Raw genomic sequence first — 22,576 nt, forward strand, 5'->3', positions numbered from 1 at the left:
AAGATTATATGCTTATTCTACAGATCTAGTGTAGAACTAACAATAAAGAAGAATTGGAAACCATTGTCATCTTTTCCAGCATTAGCCATAGCAATTAAATCTTGTCGACAAAAACGTAATCGTGTATGGAATTTGTCTTAAAACATGTATATCCAATAATTATTTTTGAATAAAAAAGGGAGTTATTTAATTTTTAAATATAGTCTCACTTTAAATGGTTCTCCATATATTTTACCACTTTCTCCTGTACCTGTGGGATCACCACCTTGTGTGTGAAATATAGCATCATCCCAATAACCTTCCATACATAATTGTATGAAATTTCTATATGCCTTTGGAGTTTCTTTTGCTCATAATTCTGATTCAATATCACCAAGAGTTATTTTCATTATAACCTAGTTAGGCCACAACTCCACTTGAAAGCTATTGGAACTAAATCTATAATTAAAAAAGTAATAAAAATTTAATCGGAAATATCTCAAAAATTATTGAGTAGTTGCGGCTATAATGATATATATTCTTGAACTTCATAACGATATTTATAAACTTGTAAAGTTTCAACTAAATTCGTGATCCGAGGGCTTGCACTTTCTTTGTTAGTCTATACTCAATCGGTAACATTGAAAGTGTCAATGGGTTCTAATATCTCCGAAACGTATAATACAAAAATGTTATTCTGTATCTCGTTTATGATAATATGTAAGAGTGGCTTTTCCCATTACTTGCTGAAAGATATGATTATTTCTTTGTCCATCTTCTAAATTGTATAGAGCATGACGGAACTACAAATATTTGTTGTCCGATCGGTAATTAAAACCATCAGATGTGAGGTTCCATTAGATGATAAGTCTATCTTATATATCATCTCTGTTTGAGATCTCTGTATGATCACATGGTCTACCAGTAACAAATAATTACGTAAATGTGAATAACATACAGGAGAGTTTCTTTTGGCAGTACTAAATTTTCATCATTCTAAGGATCTATTTCTTATAGACTAAATGTTCCTATACATTATGGTTTTAAAAAGTTAGATCCCAAATTACTAAGAATTTAACGAGGTACGTATACATTTATTTACATATACGTATATGTAATTCCTACACACGTATATATATATGTACATTATTGTTTAATATATTTAGATTATTTCACCCAAAAAAATCAGTTAATTGAACAATGCATTTAAAATATGTCAAATACATTGTACGAAATCAAAATGTTTAAATAAAGATAATATTTGACACTTTGAACAGTAATGTCAAAATATTAATTTCATGCAAATAAAAGTATCTTCTATTCAGCAGAAATAATAATATTCGTTTTCAAATAATTCCTTTGTTCACACATTTTCTCTCTCTCTCTCTCTCTCTCTCTCTCTCTCTCTCTCTCTCTCTCTCTTCTGTGTTTATTATGTTAATATCTAAAAACAAAACTTTTTTAACGATAAACCGTGAAATTTTACTAGCATTCGCCATATTATCACGTGACAAAATTTCATAATTATTATGTCATAGAAAAAACACGAATAAATTTGCGCCAAATTTGCTTGATTCAAGTTAACCTGTGTTATTCAACAAAAAAACTCTATTAAATATCGTAACTCTGTAAATTTCTTTTGCAATTTTCAACAGTTATTTTTACGTATAATATAATACTGTAAAAATTAAAATTTCCAAAGTTCGTAAATTAGTCATACTTTTAAATAGAAATGTAATGTCTATTTTAAGTTGTGGGTAATGTGTTCATGGTTTATTTATATCATTACTGTACTGCATTTCCAGTTAACCGACTATTGTGTACAAAGTTACATTATTTATATTGTACATATAAAATGATATGTTAGATCCGAGATATTAAATAGTAAAATCATGGATGAAATTTGGTTCCATTTAACAAATCAGTATGAGATATTTCAGGTAATTGCGATTTTCAGAAGCATTCATATTTATTCACTCCATTTTTTCATTTTTTGTTTATAACCTACATAATATATAATATTACGATATAATAAACCTAACCAACAATAATTTATTTAAAAAAACATTTGTAAGACTAACAGTAGTAATAGTTATATTAAGAATAATATAGTTAAATTTCATTCGCAATAAAGTATATCACTAATTGTAAGCCATTTTTATTAAAACCCAAATTATCAGTACAAAATTGTCATAACAAAAATGTCGTTGTTAATTGTGTATTATATTCATTCTTAAATACTTTAAATTCTTGAATATAATATATTGGCCTTTTCAATTTTAATATCATATATTGAATTTTTTGGAAAAGATTAAAATCTCATTACTTGTACAACAAGGACAACAATGGATTATAACGTGGCTGTCTCAAGCACAACAAGCATTTTACAAATTACATAGTTACCAAAACATTGAAAAACCTATTTGGTTTGATAAACTTTGGGAACAATTGCAAATTCAATATTATAATGCATATTTCAATGTCACAGGACTTTACAGACAAATAAAAGATTTATGTAGTAATGAAGGTACTAAAATAATTTTTTAAATTTTATTGTTCAATATTTATATTGAAATATTAAAATAATATTAACATATTTAAGTTATTAATAATTAAAAATTAATTTATTTCCTTTAGTGTCAAAGAAAGAACTTGGATTTTGTCTAGCAGGTTTATTACTGGGTACTCTAATTGGCTATTATGCTGCAGTTAATTGGGGATACATATCACACCATATACCATCTATAAAAGCTATCATATGTCATTACTACATTGGTATTGAGGTATTATATTAAACTAAAAATATAAATAATACTAAATACATTCTGATTTAAACACACAATTGAAATAATATTATTTGAGCATATATATTTATATTATAAACAATGTAGGGTGTGTCCGTGATAGATGATGCAAAAATGCCTGTAATTGAAAAATCCAATCAATTATTAATACAAGTTAAAGCAGCTTCTGTTAATGTTGTTGATACAAAAATTTGTTATGGTTATTCTAAAATTTACAGAAAACTCCTTAATACTGGTGTAAGTAGCCTAAAATGCCATCTTATTTTACTTTATTATCTAAATCAACTCATTAATTAATTTTATTTATTCACTTTTAGAAATACAAAGACTTACCAGTAATATTAGGCAGAGATTGCACTGGTATAGTAGTAGGTATAGGACGAAATGTTATTAATTTTGATGTTGGAGATGAAGTGTTCTTAGCTGTACCGTCATGGGCTCCTGGAACAATGGCAGAATACATAGTTGTCTTAGAAACTCAAGCAGTTAAACGACCAAAACTTTTTACTTTCGAAGCTTGTGCAAGCCTACCTTATAGTGGATGCATAGCCTGGGATGCTTTAGTTAATAGATCTACAATTCAAGAAGGCAATGCAAAAGGAAAACGGTATAAATGACTCTAAATAAAAATATTATATGTAAAAGTTATTTTTTGACATATGACATTCTATAGAGTACTCATATATGGCGGAAATACCTCTGTTGGTTGTATTTTAACTCAACTAGTTCAGCTATGGGGTGGAGATGTAATTACAATTTGTAGTCCAAATGCAATTATTGTATCAAAAGCTTTAGGAGCAAAAAGTGTTATACCATTAGATGGTACAAATATTGAAAAAGAATTATACTTCTATGGCAAGTATGTACAACGTAAAAATTATATACAGTATTGTCTTCTAATAAGTGACTCGCTCGGGGAACAAGACGTAGTTACAATGAAACAGGCTTCTATTTTTTCTATTTTCTCACTTGCAGCATGTCGCATTTTCCGATAACTACAATAACGAGACAAGACTGTAATGGAAAATAGGTCTAATTTATTCATAATCAATATTACATAATTGATACATTTTTAGATTTGATGCTATATTTTATACTGGAGGACAGTCAATTGATGAACGTATATTAAGACGATATTTAACATCTTGTGGTTCTTATGTCTCTACAGTCCCTGAACAATTAATATCTGATTCATTAGGTTTTATATTTGGAAGTATATTTGCTGGATGTGTACGAATAAAGTTACTAATTCAGGTATACAAAATTATGTACTTAACAATTTGATTCCAAATTCACTAGTAATATTTATATTTATTATAGTACATTCTTGGATTTGATATGCATCAGTGGAAAGAAGGTTCAAAGATTAATACAATGTACTTGCAAGCATTATGCGACTTAGCAGATGCTAATCAATTACAGATGATTGTAGACAGAGTATATAAACCTAATAACATTAAACATGCGCTGAATCACATACTAGATCCCAATGCTATAGGGAGTACTATAATAACATTTCAGTGACAACTGAATGCTGTACATAGAAAAATTTTCAATTATAGAAGTATTGCAATTTTTTTATTATTATCAATGTTATCAATATATACTATAAATAATATCCATAACGTTTAATCACTGCCAAATACCATCCAATATTAAAGTAAGCAAACAATATAATTAGGACATGTAATGTAAAAACCAAGACTGAACAAATTTTTTAATAAAAGTACCGCATGTACATAACTATATAAATTGTATCACTTTGAATTGTAATTTAATTGTTTATGTAAATGAAGAAAAATCATATAATGAAGTATACAACTTAAATGTGAAGTAATGGGTGGTATTATATGTATAATTAGCTTAGATGATATAATGAGATCATAAAATAAGTCAAGTACAAAAATACAGATAAGTACAAAATGCGACTTCTGAAACACAAATTCAAGATAAAAATAGATCTATGATTTAGAGAGTAAAGAGTTGAAACAAGTTCTTCCATTGCTGAGCAATGTTGACAGTGATTTATGAAAAGTTAAAATTCTTTTAAGTCTCCAAACCATTATACAGGATTTAGTGGTAGTTACAGAACTCAGTTGAATTTGAAACTTAAATAACTATATTTTCCATTTCTATTACTTAGCATTAAATATAAACAATTAATTTATGATTTCGTTATATCGTCAAAGCCAATTATACATAAAATGAACACAAAATATAAAATGTTATTTAGATACATATGATCTATTGTATCAAATAATTATAAAATTGCTTAAATATATTTAGTATGACTCGTAATACGTTGAATATTTATAGGCGATTTGTATGAAACAAACATTTGTATAAATATCAAGATACGAAGTTTGTAAATATTAAAAAATAAGTAAATAATCTAAATAATTATTTTGATCTTCCACGTGGTTTTCTCGTTGCACCTCTTTTGCTCTTTTTAGCTGCTCCTTTTGCGTCTTCAGCCTGTTTTAAAATATGATATAAATCTAACAATTTAACACGTTCACATTAACGTGTACTACCAGTGATTCATACTTGAATATCCCAATGGGCGACGCGTAGAGCAGAGAATAAATGAATTTAAAAATTATTGTTTCTACTTACTTTACGCTTTGATGGATTTGGATTTGGTAATACTTTAAAGAATGTATCTAATCTTCCCTGGGTAGAAGTATTTCGTGCTTTATGTAATTTTTTTGCTCCATTTCTTACTCTTTCCTCATTAAATTGTTTATCACCACATAGAAATTTCACTAAACCCTCTTCATCTGGTTCTGACCATTTCAGCTTTTGAAAAAATTAAAATGCCCATAAATATTAAGTATGAATACAGTAATACTTTGTTAAATTGCAATGAACCATTTCTATTTTTCTTTTTTTTATCACTCAGTGCTTCAATATTAGTAAAACCTGATAAGGTTTACAAGGAGAGAAAATTGGTAGAATAAAAAAATAGTGATATAGTATTAATATATGCTGCTATTAAAAAAAAGAGAGGTATACCAATTATATAATGTACATATTGGTACATCTATATATCAATGATAAGTTACTAAAGTTAATAAAATATTTAATGTTAAAATTTTGTTATAACAACTAATTCAACATTTTTAAAATAATACATATTTTTATAACTTATTTTACATATTAGGATATTATATAGTTTCTTACATCAATTGTTTCGGGATCCATTACTTCAGGTTCTTGAAATAATAATCGTGCTTGTTTGTAATTCCAATCTTCAGAAATTGAAAATTTTTTAGTATCTAAGTTTTCTATAATTTTTTCAAGTGACCTATGTGTCTTAATTAATTCAATTGCTCTTTTTGGTCCAATTCCTTTAATGCTATTTGTATAATCACAACCTAGCATTATACAAAGATCTATGAACTGTAAATAACCATAAATAGTAAATGATTAGTCTTTAGATCATGATTAATTGTGTTAAAATTTAGTTAAAAGTGAATGAAAAATGCTTAAATTTAACTTGATTACTATTGCAAAACATGTTTTTAATTTTTTGGGAATTTTTCAATTCTTATTAAATATATAGGAGTTAATAGCAAAAATATCACTTTTACATACTTCATTAGTACTTAATTCAAGACCTTCTAATACTTTATCATAATGAAATTCTTGTACAGGCATTTTTCTAGCTTCACTATATGTTAATCGTCGAAGTAAAATATTACACCCAAAAGTAAGTGCATCCATATCCTCTGTAGCAGTAGCAAACACTTTACCAGCTTTTACCAAAGCAGCACATTGTGCTTCAGCTTCACATGGAGCCTGTAAAAGGAATGTATTATAGGGAAATTTATGCTCAATTATATTTTATTTTACCTACATCGATATAAGGAATGCCCATCAACTCTAATAATTGTTTAGCTTCTCTTGAGTGTTCTTTTGTTGCTTTTACCAATCTTCTATTAAATTTTTCTATATCTTCTACATTTCCTAGAAAACATATGACAAAAAACTTTAGAATCATATATACAATTAATTTAATAATCATATATAAGTATTTATATAATAATAAATTACATGAAAAAAGAACAAATTATATTTAAAGTTCAATAATTAAATATTAAGAAATACCAGCTTCTTCTGCTGCCTGTAATAATTTTTGTGCTTCTTCTCTTCTTTCAGCCCGCTTTGCTAATTCTCCATCTTTTAAGTTTGGTGGTTTTCCATCAAATACATATACAGGTTTAATTCCTTGTTCTACTAAACGTATTGTTCGATAAAATATACCCATTAAATGACTACAATATAAAAAAGGACATTAAACAGTAGCACAAAATTATATAATAATTTATCAAATAAGTACCTTGTTGTTGTACCATCTACAGCTGTAAGCTGAGCACCTTCACTCCGTACTGCAATAAGAAATTGGTATAAACACATAGATGCATCAATAGCTACCTTACGACCTAAAATAGAAAATACAAATATAATATATATATATATATATATATAATTGTAAAAATTTATTGCAATACATAGTAATGCACAATGATTTATTCTGATTAAATATGTACCAAAATAATGCTTTAATTCTTGTTCTTTGATAGCATTTGGTGCTAAATCTGCTATCAATTTGGCTAAACCCAAAATACCCATGATGGTAAATCACTCAAATGGTAGCTGAGGTTTAAAACTGAGGAAACGAGTAACGTAAAGGAGATTTCGCGCCCATATTCCACGAAGAAAATTAAAGTTACTAGATATTCAATACATATAGAATTTTTAATATTTAAATCTATTTTATTACAATAATCATAATTATTATATAATATTAAACAATTATTTTTCTTAAATAATATAAAATATAAAATCAAATCATAAAAATCATATTTAATGAATTCAATAAACTTGAATTCGTGGCAGTACTACTGTATATTTGAAATTAAAATAAGATAATGTTATTACTTTAAAAAATAATAAATTATATTCTGCTATATTTGGAATATATTAAAATGGCATTAATGAAAATACATTATTTAACTAACACTTGATGATTTGTACACACGTATATATATATACGTTCATAGAGTATTGTTCCACGTGGTTCTAGTATTAGTTGTTAAACATAGTTTTGGTAATATATTTGTTATGAAAAATGGATAGCAATTGTGACTTAATAAAGACTATTGAAGATGATCAAGAAGTACCAAATTTCTCTGACGATTCCGATGTCGAAGATGAAGTAAGATATAATTAAACATATTATAGTATTGACTATTATTTTTGGTTAATTGGAAAATTATTATTTATTTATTATGTTACTATTACTTTGAAGAATAAAAATTAATAAAATAAATATAGTTTCAGCCCAGTAAACAAAAGAAAAAGGAAAATAAGGACTTCGATAACAATTTTCAATTTTTAAATGATGTTTCTGATTATAATAAAGATACATGGAATGACTTGAGCAAATATATAAAACAAAAAGTTAAAACAAAACTTGATGATAAAATTAGAAAGATCAGAAGAGGATTTGAATTTGAAATATATGTACATATATATAATTATTTAAATTTATTACTATAAAGGTTATCAATAACAGACAGTATGTTCATATTATTGCATTCAAATAAATATAAGTATAAACAGTTTAGAATATAAAATGTAGTACATTAACATTGGAATCAATGTACTAATATTTTATACTAATCTAACTCAATTTTGTATAATTAAACACTATAACATTTCTTGTATTTTTAAATTTCAATATATTTTGGTATTTAAAACGTTTGTATATAAAAATGAGAATTACTTTTGTTTAAATATTTAACTATTTCAATCATATATATAATAATTTGAGTTATATTTACATATTTCTTTTTTAGAATGAATTAGAAACAGAATACAATATTGATGTATCTGAAATTAAGAAAAATGATGAATTATCTTTATCAGAGGATGAACTTAAGAAAGGTAATGTTATTTATTTTGTAATATAAAATTAGTTATAAGGAAATATTAATATTGTTATATTTTAGATACATTTAAAACTAAACAAAAGAAATGTAAAAAGAAAAATGTTATTAAAGAAAATAATGAAGAAACAATTAACTTTGAGGAATATTCTAATACAGAGTCTCATGCAACATTTTACCAAATGAACTTATCACGTCCTTTGTTAAAGGTATAATATGAATTTATTAAGATATAAAATATATAATACAAATTCAAAGGTATAAAGTATAATATATCCTACAATTATACATTAATTTTTAAATACTAATTTATAATATATATTTATTTTTAAAGGCTATAACAACTATGAATTTTGTACATCCAACACCTATACAAGCTGCTACTATTCCTATTGCATTAATGGGTCGTGATATATGCGGTTGTGCTGCTACAGGTACTGGTAAAACTGCAGCTTACATGTTACCAACTCTAGAAAGGTTATTATATAGACCATTAGATGGTCCTCTTATCTCTCGTGTTCTTGTACTTGTTCCAACAAGAGAACTTGGTGTACAAGTGTACCAAGTTACAAAACAGTTATCCCAATTTACAACAATTGAAGTAGGATTATCTGTTGGAGGTTTAGATGTAAAAGTTCAGGTGTATAGATTATGACAAATTAAAATATTACTAAATATATAGTAACATAAATAAGTTTTTGCTATATTTATTATTACTATTTAATTAGGAAGCTATATTAAGGAAAAATCCAGATGTTGTAATAGCTACTCCTGGAAGATTAATTGATCATTTGAAAAATGCTCCTACATTTTCATTAGATAGTATTGAAGTACTTATTTTAGATGAAGCAGACAGGTAAATTAAAAGAATATATGTAAATAATATTTCTTTCAAATCATACTTTGCTGAACAGATGAAGTACATTATAAAACAATGCTCAAGAAATAGACAAACAATTTTATTCTCTGCTACTATGACTGAAGAAGTGAAAGATTTGGCTGCTGTATCTTTAAATAAGCCTGTTAAAGTATTTGTAGATAGTAATCAAGATGTTGCTTTTAATTTACGTCAAGAATTTATTCGGTAATATTATGTCTTATACGGTTAAAAGAGGTATTTGTATGCTTATTTAATATATTCATTTACTATATGTTTTTATTATAGCATACGGAAAGAAAGGGAAGGAGATCGGGAAGCAATTTTAGCTGCCCTTGTTTGTAGAACTTTCCATGATCATGTCATGGTTTTCGTACAAACAAAAAGGCAAGCCCACAGATTACATATTTTATTAGGATTGTTAGGTATCAAGGTATCTAAAATATAATTTACTTTAATAAGTATTAAAATTAATATTAAAATAAATTAAAATATTTATATTACAACTAACATAAAATAATTTCTTTTTAATAATCATTACATATAATTTGTTAGGTTGGCGAACTTCACGGTAATCTTACACAACCACAACGTTTGGAAAATTTAACAAAATTTAAAAATGAGGAAATAGATATTTTATTAGCAACAGATGTTGCTGCGAGAGGGTTAGATATTAGTGGTGTGAAAACTGTAATTAATTTTGTAATGCCAGCTACCATGCAACATTACATTCATAGGTATCAATGTTTAATTTACTTGTACTTTTACAAGTACCTATTATAGAAAGATATAATTACTTTATAATTATATTTTTCTATTTATTAGAGTTGGAAGAACAGCTAGGGCTGGTCGAGTTGGAGTATCAGTATCATTAGCTGGAGAACAAGAACGTTCTTTAGTTAAAGATATTATTAAAAATGCAAAAAATCCAGTGAAAAATCGAATAATACCTCCTGATATAATTGACAAGTATTACAAAAAATTACAATCTCTTGAACCTGATGTGGAAAAAATTTTAGAAGAGGAACGAAATGAAAGGGAATTGGCTAAAATAGAAAATCAAGCAAACCGTGCAGAGAAGCTATTAAAAAATGAAACTAATAAAGGTATTCAAAGAACTTGGTTCCAGACTCAGAAAGAAAGAAAAGAGGAAAAAGGTTATTTTAATTTTTATTTTCCATGTAAAATTATAATTGTACAAAAATTACATGTGGTGCATACATTGTCAAAATAATTTATATCATTTTTAGAAAAATTATCATTAACCGAGAAACAGTTAAATACAAATAAAGGGGAGAAAAGACGAAACAAAGAAACTTCAAATATAGTTGAAGAGAAGAAAAAGAAATCTAAGGAACCTAAAAAAGAAACGCCAGAAGATAGAGCTAAAAGAGAATTAGAAAAAATTGCAGCATATCAAGCAAGATTAGCTAAAAGGAAAAACAAACAAAAGAAAATTAAAACAATTATGGAAGATAATAAATCTGTATCTAATAAAAGAGGTATTTTATAGTACATTATGTTTTTGAATTCCAAAATACTATTCTGGTTTAATAATACCAACTCTATTTCAGCATCACTAAAACGACCAAAATCTTCATTTGCTGCCGACTTAACGGATACAAGTAAAAGAGCTGTGAAGAAAATGCGTTATGAGTAAGTATTTTAATAGAATAAAATAAAATAAAGTATAAAATATAGCGAATGTTAAAAAGAATCAAAGTAAAAGAAAAGGTGCAAAAAATATAAAAATAGGAAATAAGGATAATAGAAAAACTATTAGAAAACGTTAAATCAAATTTTGATATCTGTAATTACATCTTATTAAATACATACCATTTTACTTAATTTGTTTTATTATAGAACCGTTACAATGCGTCTCTTATGTCTCACAGATTGACAGATGAATAGCACTGATTAATTGGTTTTTTTTTCATCAGAATGTGTATACTTTGTAGTCTATAACCTGTTTGAAAAAATTGCAGTACTATGCAATTAAATACTTATAAAAACATAGACATTTGATAATAATGTTATAAAATACAATGCAGTGTAATTCAAGACAATTTTTAAATTATTTTAAGAAATATCAAATGAATTTTTATATAGCTAAAACAGTAACAATGCACTGTTGATGGTGTATAAACAATGCTTCATGCATGAAAAATAAAGAACGACTCACAAATGTTTAAAAAAAAAAATAAAAATTTGCAAAATTTGCATTGTACTGTAATTTCAGTGAAGAGGTAATAGGTATGTGTTACTCCTATAATGTTTATATAATAAAATCAAACATTCATCGCCATTCACAGCCTCATACACAATTCTCATTCTCATCTTAAGGTTTAATACAGTTTAATGCTTAATACTAAGAATTCTAATGATGAAAAAGAAAATTTTATAAAACCTAGGCCCATTTTAAATTATTTGAATTTTATTCAAATTTGTATCCAATTTCCTGAGTTTTTTGATAACAAATAAAAATATATTTATTTTTAGTTTTAGATATCAAATAATCTTTGTAAATAAAATTTTACAGTTAGTTTATCAACACAAAAGTTTTAATTATTTTTGATTATTGTATTTGTAAAATAAAAAATATTATTTTTAAATTATCTCATACAAATATATCATATTTAACACAATTGACAATATATAAAATAAGAAGCATTTATGCACGTAAGATTACTATTATATAAATATTTATAAATGCAATGGATGTTTTCTAGCATCTTATAAAATACAAGATAAAAATATACAAATTTTTAATTTATTCAAAATATTTATAAAATTATTAAACATATTCATCAATTTACCAGAACAATACTTTTACCACATTATACAAAAATGTTTCTGGATACAAATTTGAATTAACGTGATACGAAAGTAGTTTATAATAAATATACAATAATGACAGTGATGCAAGAATAACTGTCATGTTCGAGGATGATAAATTTTAATCGATTACTGGATTGGTGATGCATTGTCGTTACTTTTTTATAACAAAAATTGTTTATGAATAATTTTTTATGCTAATGCGCACTATTCATCGAAGATATATTTATATGTATACATGTATTAGATACTATTGAAATATTTATAAGGACACCTTGTCTGAAATAAATTAATAATTAGTGGTCGTGCGCTGACCAAATCTCATTTAAATTAATTTTAGAATAAAAATATAAACAGATAATTTTATGAGAAAATACGTATTTTCTCAGAAAATAATGGTTATCAAAACTATGTCATTTTTTCAATAAAATAATAATAATAATAATATTAATAATATTAATAATAATGATGATGACGATAATGATAATGATATCAATAATAATTATAATCGTAATAATAAAAATAATAATAACAATAATAATAGAAATAATAAAAATAATTGTAATAATAATGATAGTAATAATAAGTAGCAGTAGCAGTAGTAGTAGTAGTAGTAGTAGTAGTAGTAGTAGTAGTAGTAGTAGTAATAATAATAATAAAAATAATGATAGCAATAAGGTAATAATATTAATAATATAATATAATATAATAAAATATAATAATAATGATAATCAAATTAATAGAAACAAACAACTTTGGATCACAAAGCCAATTGACACACACCCTTTTGTCTAGTACACAATGTTTACAGAAATCCAACAACGTTATGTTGTTCTCTTCTGCGTATGAAAATTTAATGAATTGTATCATTTCGATGTACTTTGTATAATAAATGTCATTTTCGATTATTTTTACTGATAATTATAATTAAGTTTGATGATATTGTGTATGGATTTTTTACTATTTGGAAATAGTTTGTTACAAAAATTTTGTACACAGTCTCATTGATCTATGAAGAAAAATACGCATGAAATAGTATAAACACTTGTATTCATCAATGCAAAAGTGAACAATACAACAATTGTCAGATATTTCATGAGGAAGAAAGACCTTAAAGTGGGAAACATTTTCCAAGAGTTATGTAGAAAAGATGATGGTTATACAATTATTAAGTTTAAAGGATGATATTTTGTTATCATTGAATGTGCCATTGCTTTTCTTAACACATAGAGAAATAAAAAGAAAAACATGTTCATGTTTCTTTTCATAATTAAAACAAATACATCTTCCAAATGGTCAAATACTAAATTTTTAATTTTCTTACGAATGTGATGCAACTCCATAAAACTTTTTGACTTGTAAGCTTACATGTATTAATTATTTGACGTTAATGTATCATTATCTTAACATCTTACTGTCTAGACATACGCGAACGACAGGTTTATTAATTGTTGTACATAACCAAAATATTCTGTTTTCTAATTTGTAAAGTATTTTTAGATTCTTTAATTCTTATGATCATCACGTCCCTTAAGTCTTTCCCCTATTCCTAACATCCCCTTGAATACAGTTTATTCACTTAATTATTTATTTACTTTATCTGATTCTCTTAATGCCCTCTTTGCTGGTGGTTCTTCGATCTAAAAATTATATTTTTATTATACAACAGATCACAAATATAAATTTGTTTTTACTTACTTCTTCCTCTAAACCAGGTAATTGAATTCTAGTTTCTGATGCTTCTGCTGGCTGTAAATAAATTTAATGCATTCTACATCATGTACAGTCTTGAAATATGAAATAAAATATATTATAAAATAAAAAATATAAGTTTAATATAAATATATTTTAAATAGTTTTACCTGTGCATCAATACATTCCACTTCTCCAATTTGCAGCTTGAAATTATATATACTCACAATTTTTTTAAGGCTATTATTTATATATACCATTTATACAAAAATGACAAATGTAATAAAAAAATGTTGTCTAAATTATACTTTATAATTATACGTTATTCTCTAGATTATTTTAATTATCTTACCCTTGCATCAGTTTCATTTGGACCAATGCCTACTTCCTTTTGTTGTTTGGACTTAGCCCTACGTTGTGGTCTATCGCTGACAGAATGTGTATTATGAAGCGAAACTTTTCCTTTAGGACTCGTCATATTTATTTGCATTTCAGCAGGTAAATAATTTCTAGTATTGGTCAGCAATTCATCCGCTCGCTTAAAGTACATAGTGGGTATTCGTGTTTCACTTGGAAATTCCTTCATATCGAAATTTGTCGTTTTTGTATATATCACATTCATAGCCAAATCACAAACAGCCCACAATTTCTGCAAATATATAGTAAATATTATAAACTGTTTATATTTAATTTATAAGTAATAAATAAATTATTAAGTTTAAAGGATGATATTTTGTTATCATTGAATGTGCCATTGCTTTTCTTAACACATAGAGAAATAAAAAGAAAAACATGTTCATGTTTCTTTTCATAATTAAAACAAATACATCTTCCAAATGGTCAAATACTAAATTTTTAATTTTCTTACGAATGTGATGCAACTCCATAAAACTTTTTGACTTGTAAGCTTACATGTATTAATTATTTGACGTTAATGTATCATTATCTTAACATCTTACTGTCTAGACATACGCGAACGACAGGTTTATTAATTGTTGTACATAACCAAAATATTCTGTTTTCTAATTTGTAAAGTATTTTTAGATTCTTTAATTCTTATGATCATCACGTCCCTTAAGTCTTTCCCCTATTCCTAACATCCCCTTGAATACAGTTTATTCACTTAATTATTTATTTACTTTATCTGATTCTCTTAATGCCCTCTTTGCTGGTGGTTCTTCGATCTAAAAATTATATTTTTATTATACAACAGATCACAAATATAAATTTGTTTTTACTTACTTCTTCCTCTAAACCAGGTAATTGAATTCTAGTTTCTGATGCTTCTGCTGGCTGTAAATAAATTTAATGCATTCTACATCATGTACAGTCTTGAAATATGAAATAAAATATATTATAAAATAAAAAATATAAGTTTAATATAAATATATTTTAAATAGTTTTACCTGTGCATCAATACATTCCACTTCTCCAATTTGCAGCTTGAAATTATATATACTCACAATTTTTTTAAGGCTATTATTTATATATACCATTTATACAAAAATGACAAATGTAATAAAAAAATGTTGTCTAAATTATACTTTATAATTATACGTTATTCTCTAGATTATTTTAATTATCTTACCCTTGCATCAGTTTCATTTGGACCAATGCCTACTTCCTTTTGTTGTTTGGACTTAGCCCTACGTTGTGGTCTATCGCTGACAGAATGTGTATTATGAAGCGAAACTTTTCCTTTAGGACTCGTCATATTTATTTGCATTTCAGCAGGTAAATAATTTCTAGTATTGGTCAGCAATTCATCCGCTCGCTTAAAGTACATAGTGGGTATTCGTGTTTCACTTGGAAATTCCTTCATATCGAAATTTGTCGTTTTTGTATATATCACATTCATAGCCAAATCACAAACAGCCCACAATTTCTGCAAATATATAGTAAATATTATAAACTGTTTATATTTAATTTATAAGTAATAAATAAATTAATACAATTACATAATTCATGTTATTATCCTCAGACTTTAAAGCATCTTTATGACTTTTCATACGTTCTATGAGATTTTTATAAAAACCATAGCAATAATATTCGTTTTTTGTTATAAGAGGTTCTAATATAAACCATAAACATTGTTGTGTCACTTTCAACTGATTAACCATCAGATGACTTGTGAATTCAGGATCATGTGCAAGAATAGGGACTGCAAATACTAACATATAGTCAGGTAGAATATGAGGCAATTGACCTGTAATAACAATTAAACAAAATAATTTATATTCATCTTTTTAATAATACACGTTTAATATGAAAGAAAAGAATAATATTAAACAATATTTCGATAATGCCTTACTATTTAGTTTCTTACCCATGGCCCGTTCGACTGTACCCAGTGACAACGTCTTAACGTAATCCCTCCTTTTATTTATATCGGTTTGCATGTAAGTTTTTAAAACACATTTTAGTCTTTTATCTTGTTCCTTGCCCGCAAGCGCATAATAGCCCATAAAATCTAGTGGCAAACATTTATTTGGGATTCCTCTTCCAAGTCCTTTATGCAATTTGCTACCAAAAGCTTCTCTTACTTGTGGCACTTCATCCTACAAATCAATTTATAATAAAAACACTTTTTTATAATTTATTCCATTGACTTTTAAAAATAAGATTTATATTTATATATACATAAAATTTATTAAGAAGGAAAAATAACAATTTTATAATTTATAAAAACGTACCACCATGAGTTGAGACAAATTATAGAATTGTTCTGCTGTGAATTGATCACCAACACCTTTCTGTTCACATATTTTCAACATTGAACAACCAGCTTGTAATCGTAACCAACTCATTTCTGCCTTACTTAAACGACCTTGTTGCAAAAGATCTCCTTTGTTTACTACAAATGCATTTAGCATTCGAAACGTTTTTTGTGCAGAGAGCACATCAGTCTTCAATCCTAGTAACCAGCGTGCCATACACTTTAATCCTTCTAATCTACAACGTGTTTCTTCAGGTAATTGATCTTCCCTGCACCAGTCTCCTTCAACAGTATCAGCAGTTTGTTCACTGCTTTCTTTTACTAACAACTCCTTGACTATCTATAAATTTATTACACTTAAGTTGAACTAAATTATATTATTATTTTTAAATAATAATTCCCACGTAGAACTTACCTTTCTAGACACCATATTTTTTATTTGTACTTGATACTTTTCTGGTAAATTATAAGCTATATGACCTAATGTAACTATAGATGTTCGATAATATTCTGAAGTTGGTGTGAGGCTATTTTTAATTCTTTCAATAATTTCAGGAAAAATGGTATCATGAATATTGGTCATATTAACAAATAAACACCTAACAGCTTGCTTTGCTTGTTTTGGTGTTCCCGTTTCTGCGAAATTTTTACATATTGGAACCATAAGGTTCATAATATCTGGTGCAACATCACATAAAGGTTTATATTTTCCTAAAAATGTGAAGATTGAAAGAACCAATGGTGCTACCATTTCATCTTCTAATTCCAAAAGATGTACAAGTTGCATCAGAATATCGTTGTGGAGAAAATGTGGACCAAATACAAAAGAAAGCATCTAGAAGAAAACATTAAATATACATTTAAGAATAAATTAATAACAAATTATGAAGATGTCTTTATGAAATAAAGTTATAAGCATACCACGAGTAACCTCAGACCCTTTTCACCTGCATTATTTGGATTAAGCCCAACTTCTTCTATTACATTACCGCCTTTTAAACAATCTAATACATATCCAATTAGAACCTGACAAAGTATAACTAATGTAAACAATATAAACACAAGTTAAATATATTAACAAATATTTGTATATATTTTACCCTAATTGCTTCTTCATCAATCATTACAGAACTGACTCTTTCTAATAACATTTTTATTGTGTTGTAGTACAGATTTGTCATAACAGGTTGACCTAACTTTTTGAGAACCATACTTATTGTATCTGCACACTCTTTACATGAAACATTTGGTTGGACTATTGTTTCCATTCCTTGTAATAATGCTGAATCTTTCCTCATGTGAGCACTAAACTTTTGTAAAAATTCTTGCACTTTCATAGGATCTGGTAGAAAACGAGATATCTGGTGAATTTTAGCAACAAGTTCAACCATTGCATCCGGTTTTTTTACGATTTCCAACCATTCAACCACTGCTCTTCGCACACTAAAAAGTTTGATATCAAAATGCAAAATGAACGTATGAAAAGTCATAAAAAAAAAAAAAAAAGAAAAGAAAAGAAAGAAGAACTTACGCAAGCTGATGCTTTTGTAGTTCTACAAATGCTTTAGATGCATGATCGTCAATTGTACCTAATAAATGATACAATTTTTTCATTCTTTCACCAGCTGGTAGTTGATAAGGTACTAAACAAGTGTTTAATAATCTTTCTACCAATAATCTATCTTCCATGCCAGCCATATAATAACCATGTAATATTTTATCTTTTATCCAAGTAACAGCCTTTTTTGTAGCTTGTGGTACGTCTGCATCATTCAAATGTTTTTTATATATCATTGCTAATCCTGCCATTGCTTCTTTCCTGATTTTAAACTGAAAATTACAATAATTGTTAAAATACATCATATTTTATATTTTACATAAATAATTGAATTCGTATAAAAAAAAATAACCTGCCTTTTTATCTAAAGTTCTTTCTTTAACAAATTCTAATAAATCTTCACTATCTGACACCACTTCAAAATCCCTTCTGGCAGTGGTCACTATAGCCATAACAACTTCATATCGAACACTTTCATCAGCATCATGTTGTCTTAATTTTAGGGTATCAGTAATATCCTTTCTTAGTTCAGGATGATTTAATAAAAAATGCATTGAATACTGCACACATTTGATACGAATTGATACACTGATGTCATTAAACCTTCCTAAAAATGCGCGCCATAGTTGCGTATGTTGCACAGCTAATTGAGATCCTTTTTCAGAGAACATTCTTGCTAACAATGCTACAGCACCCAATCTTTCGGTTTCAGAAGAAGATTTTAATTTACATTCTAACTGTGGTAGGACGGACAACAAGACGCTTGGACATATGTGATTCAATTCATAAATTAAATCATATACTTTCTTACAAATTTGTAAGCTTTTTTCTTCCTTGCCCAAGATCAATACATGATTAAAGAACTATGAATTTTAAAATATAAAAAATTTGGTATTATTATTTGTTACCTTTTCGTTTTATAGGTATATAAATAAAAAAATATTTAAGTTTTATTTTACTCACCGCTTGAATGTATGGTTCTAATGTATCACTACATTTAATTACAAGTTCTTTTGCAAGTAAATATGCATTCTTCTTTTGTGTTTTGTTTGGTTCTACAATATTCATAAGTATAATGTCTAAAAGTTCATTACTAACAATGTCTGATTCTGTAATAAGTGGACATAACACATCTAACATAAAACTTTTGACTTTTCCAGAATGTTCATCACTAAAATTGAAATAATTATAAAATTACTTAATACTTGTTTACATATTAGTTATTAGTTATTAATTATAATTATGAACTATTTAGGTTTATATATTGTATGTCATAATCTTCTTATACTCACTTTACTATCCTAAACATAAGAGAAAAGAGTGCGCAGAATATCTCTTGACAGTCCTCTAATTCAAAGCACATATTAAATGATTTCACATATGCCAAATTTTCCAAAAGGTAAAAATATCTTTTAAAAGCAGGATCTTTGGGATCTTTCAAACCAGCTAATTGTTTAATCAAAAACAAGAATATTGTTTTGACCTATGATGAATAAAATTTTAATTTGCTATTAAATTAAACTTTGGAAATTAAATAAATTTTTAAAAGATATAGAATGAAAGTGCTTATATAAAATAGCCTCTACTTTGGTTATAATTAATCAATTTTTTATTACCTGTTCTGCATCTTTATACGGAGCTTCTGGAGCATAAACCCTTAAAACATCAGCAATACAGCAAGCAATCAAAAGTTGCACATCTTTACTTTGATGCATTAAAAAATGTTCTTCTGCCAAATGTAATGCAAGTGGTATATATTGTTGATACATTCCTTCATCTTGACCCATTGCTTGTAATGTATGAGCTAATGTCTATTTAACAAAATTTGTTTATCAGTTAGTATCATTTACTTTATTTAACATTTCTTTGTTTTCATATATAAAAAATAAATTTTATCGGATATACCTTTAATCTTCTAATAAGTTCATCTGGACCCAGATCTTCCGTAACAGATCTGCACCCTTGCGGGTAAACTATTTCTGACATGTTTGTTAAAGGATTTAACCAAATATGAGAAACTTTATATCCTTAAAATAATCTAGAATACCGTCCAAATTCTGGAATATTATATATTTTATTAGCTATTGTTTTACAACTTTTAAAATATTATTTTTAAAGATTTAATCAATAAAAATATTTTGATACGTAAAAAATGTTCTAAACAATTATATTATGTCATTTCTGAAATCATATTTTGATAATTTAATATTCATAATTTAATTTATGCAACAATTTACAATATAATATTGATTTTTATACAATACTTAAATAATTATATAATATAATAAAATAATATAAAACTTACAATGTTAAAATAAAAGAAACAGACATACTATCAATAAACAAAGAAAATAAAATTAATCAGAAAGAAAGATAAACGTTAATATTTGTTACTACTGAATTAATAATTTCTATTTCTATACACTGCAACTGTTTTAATATCAACACAAATAACAAGCAGAAAGTTATACATATACACAACAAGTACAAATCATATAACAGAAATATAACTTAAATTAATTAGTTGAAAGATAAAATAACATACTAATTTATATTCATCTATATAAAAATATGGCAAAGGTATTTTAAAACAAATTAGAATTAAGCATCACGTAGGTTATGTCTACGATTCGTGCATAAATATAAGAAAACAATGTAAACAGTATTACTATTTAGCACACTTACAGAGATAAAGAATTTTATAATACATTATTGTACAAAAAATGTCGAATATTATATCTATTAGAGGACGTATTACCTCAGGATATGCATAGGCACCACAAGGCCTGTGACACTCAAAATATCAATAAAGCAAATATATGTGATGGATACACGGCACTCTCTTAGTTTTTGGAGTTCACACACTTTCACGCTGTAATTATTACTAAGTGCGAATATATCGCCTTCGACGTAACTTTCTGAATTTTTTGTAAATATTTGGCATGGTAAAACGATCAAAATGTCAACAAAAATGTAGCGAAATCGTTTTCGTAAACGGTTAAGCGTGTCAAAGGACGCGACAGCGCAATTCGATCACTTGAAGTCATCTACATTTAACTTTATCGGGGAATACTTCAGACTCAAGTGGTTAAACAACACTAACATAAAAGTACCGAAAGGAAAGTAACGGTAATTCTATTGGTTAAAATACATGGGAAAACATGCTGCACCAATAGTGCAATGATCTTGTTATATACATATGAACAAAGTTGAACCATAACCTGATGGAGAATTCTAATGAAAATTATATTTAAATATATGTAATTTATGGAAGATTTTAGAACACGCAATTTTTTAAATAATTTATAATTATTTAAATAATAAGTAATATAGAAATGAATTAATTTTTAAATATTATATATTTTATTAATCATTTTTTGTTTGTAAACTATTCTAATGACGTAGATAATGAGAAAATCTAAATATCGACTTTGATTTTTGAAACGTAGATTAGTATAGAATTTAATAATATAGGAGTATTGTTTGTATGCAAGTGTAATATTTATCATATAATATACTGGAAGATTCATAAAAAAAATATTTTCATCAATTACAGTACAGTATAGTTGAGTTGTATTTAACCGGAAATCATATTGTTTCGTATCTCTTTCTGTTTAGCACATGCAACGTGCACATGCATTGGTTCAGCGCTGATCAGTTTTATTTAAAAAGAAATTGATCATCTCGACCAAGAAAACAATTAAACAATGGTATGTAATTATTTCAATAATTTTATGGTTCGAATAAGATTTTTAAATAAATATTTTTAATGCATTGTAAATTTTTTTATATAATAAGTTTGGTTTGTTAGGTTAGTTGTGTGTTTAGACACGCGGTTTACAACATAAACCTGGTTTTCACTTAATACTATTAATTTCCTTTATCAAACAATATTTTAGACAAGTACAAAAGTTGACAACCCTGAAAAACCAGGACAAGAAACAACTCCTATTCACAGAATCAGGATTACGCTAACTTCACGAAATATACGCTCTCTTGAAAAAGGTAAATTATTTTCTATATTATATTTATATTATTTTATATAAATTATTGTTACATAATTATTTAATAAGTCGTATTATTTCAGTTTGCACGGAATTGATTAATGGAGCAAACAAACAAAAGCTGAAGGTTAAAGGCCCAGTTCGTATGCCTACAAAG

The 22,576-nt window shown here is 26.5% G+C and overlaps 6 protein-coding genes across 7 annotated transcripts in view; 3 read left to right on the plus strand and 3 right to left on the minus strand.

Moving 5' to 3' along the window:
* The first annotated feature begins 1,022 nt into the window (after nt 1–1,022).
* Nucleotides 1,023–4,447, plus strand: LOC108551925 (reticulon-4-interacting protein 1 homolog, mitochondrial). Its single transcript, XM_017906266.1, has 9 exons — nt 1,023–1,061; nt 1,785–1,919; nt 2,290–2,506; nt 2,617–2,762; nt 2,871–3,020; nt 3,101–3,390; nt 3,457–3,642; nt 3,860–4,037; nt 4,104–4,447. Exons 2-9 carry the CDS (start codon nt 1,872–1,874, stop codon nt 4,305–4,307), a joined length of 1,419 nt encoding a protein of 472 aa, XP_017761755.1. The 5' UTR covers nt 1,023–1,061; nt 1,785–1,871; the 3' UTR covers nt 4,308–4,447.
* A 736-nt stretch (nt 4,448–5,183) lies between these two features.
* On the minus strand, nt 5,184–7,418 carry Fen1 (Flap structure-specific endonuclease 1). The gene is made up of 8 exons (XM_017906254.1): nt 7,337–7,418; nt 7,126–7,228; nt 6,894–7,060; nt 6,643–6,752; nt 6,381–6,584; nt 5,967–6,185; nt 5,400–5,582; nt 5,184–5,258 (listed from the first exon to the last, which is right to left on the minus strand). The coding sequence occupies exons 1-8, from the start codon at nt 7,416–7,418 to the stop codon at nt 5,184–5,186; spliced, it is 1,143 nt and encodes a 380-aa protein (XP_017761743.1).
* Nucleotides 7,419–7,909: 491 nt separating this feature from the next.
* Nucleotides 7,910–11,407, plus strand: Rs1 (Dead-box helicase Rs1). The gene is given in 12 exon segments (XM_017906270.1): nt 7,910–8,004; nt 8,124–8,312; nt 8,648–8,735; nt 8,801–8,946; nt 9,072–9,377; nt 9,466–9,821; nt 9,903–10,047; nt 10,170–10,351; nt 10,440–10,771; nt 10,865–11,116; nt 11,189–11,270; nt 11,314–11,407. Coding segments are annotated over 12 exon segments (2,259 nt in total). The 5' UTR covers nt 7,910–7,917.
* Nucleotides 11,408–13,979: 2,572 nt separating this feature from the next.
* Nucleotides 13,980–14,778, minus strand: LOC108551933 (sister chromatid cohesion protein PDS5 homolog B-like). 2 transcript variants are annotated; one of them, XM_017906275.1, is made up of 4 exons: nt 14,494–14,778; nt 14,312–14,347; nt 14,148–14,198; nt 13,980–14,089 (listed from the first exon to the last, which is right to left on the minus strand). In XM_017906275.1, the coding sequence occupies exons 1-4, from the start codon at nt 14,761–14,763 to the stop codon at nt 14,033–14,035; spliced, it is 414 nt and encodes a 137-aa protein (XP_017761764.1). In that variant the 5' UTR covers nt 14,764–14,778; the 3' UTR covers nt 13,980–14,032. The 2 variants fall into 2 exon arrangements, with proteins under 2 accessions (XP_017761764.1, XP_017761765.1); XM_017906276.1 differs by lacking the exon at nt 14,312–14,347.
* A 437-nt stretch (nt 14,779–15,215) lies between these two features.
* On the minus strand, nt 15,216–21,437 carry LOC108551918 (cohesin associated factor B pds5). Its single transcript, XM_017906258.1, has 17 exons — nt 21,174–21,437; nt 20,321–20,472; nt 20,032–20,226; nt 19,708–19,898; nt 19,379–19,586; nt 18,772–19,278; nt 18,389–18,687; nt 17,958–18,300; nt 17,779–17,883; nt 17,273–17,692; nt 16,835–17,197; nt 16,453–16,699; nt 16,100–16,347; nt 15,730–16,026; nt 15,548–15,583; nt 15,384–15,434; nt 15,216–15,325 (listed from the first exon to the last, which is right to left on the minus strand). The coding sequence occupies exons 2-17, from the start codon at nt 20,399–20,401 to the stop codon at nt 15,269–15,271; spliced, it is 3,648 nt and encodes a 1,215-aa protein (XP_017761747.1). The 5' UTR covers nt 20,402–20,472; nt 21,174–21,437; the 3' UTR covers nt 15,216–15,268.
* Nucleotides 21,438–22,025: 588 nt separating this feature from the next.
* RpS20 (ribosomal protein S20) overlaps nt 22,026–22,576 on the plus strand; it is a 1,752-nt gene continuing 1,201 nt past the window's right edge. The window contains exons 1-2 of the mRNA XM_017906259.1: nt 22,026–22,125; nt 22,315–22,420. Of these exons, the coding sequence (XP_017761748.1) occupies nt 22,123–22,125; nt 22,315–22,420 (109 nt within the window). The 5' untranslated portion in view covers nt 22,026–22,122. The remainder of the gene's footprint in view (nt 22,126–22,314; nt 22,421–22,576) is intronic.

This window comes from Eufriesea mexicana, unplaced genomic scaffold, assembly GCF_001483705.2.
Source record: "Eufriesea mexicana isolate 0111107269 unplaced genomic scaffold, ASM148370v2 scaffold5212, whole genome shotgun sequence".
NCBI classification, from domain to species: Eukaryota; Metazoa; Arthropoda; class Insecta; order Hymenoptera; family Apidae; genus Eufriesea; species Eufriesea mexicana.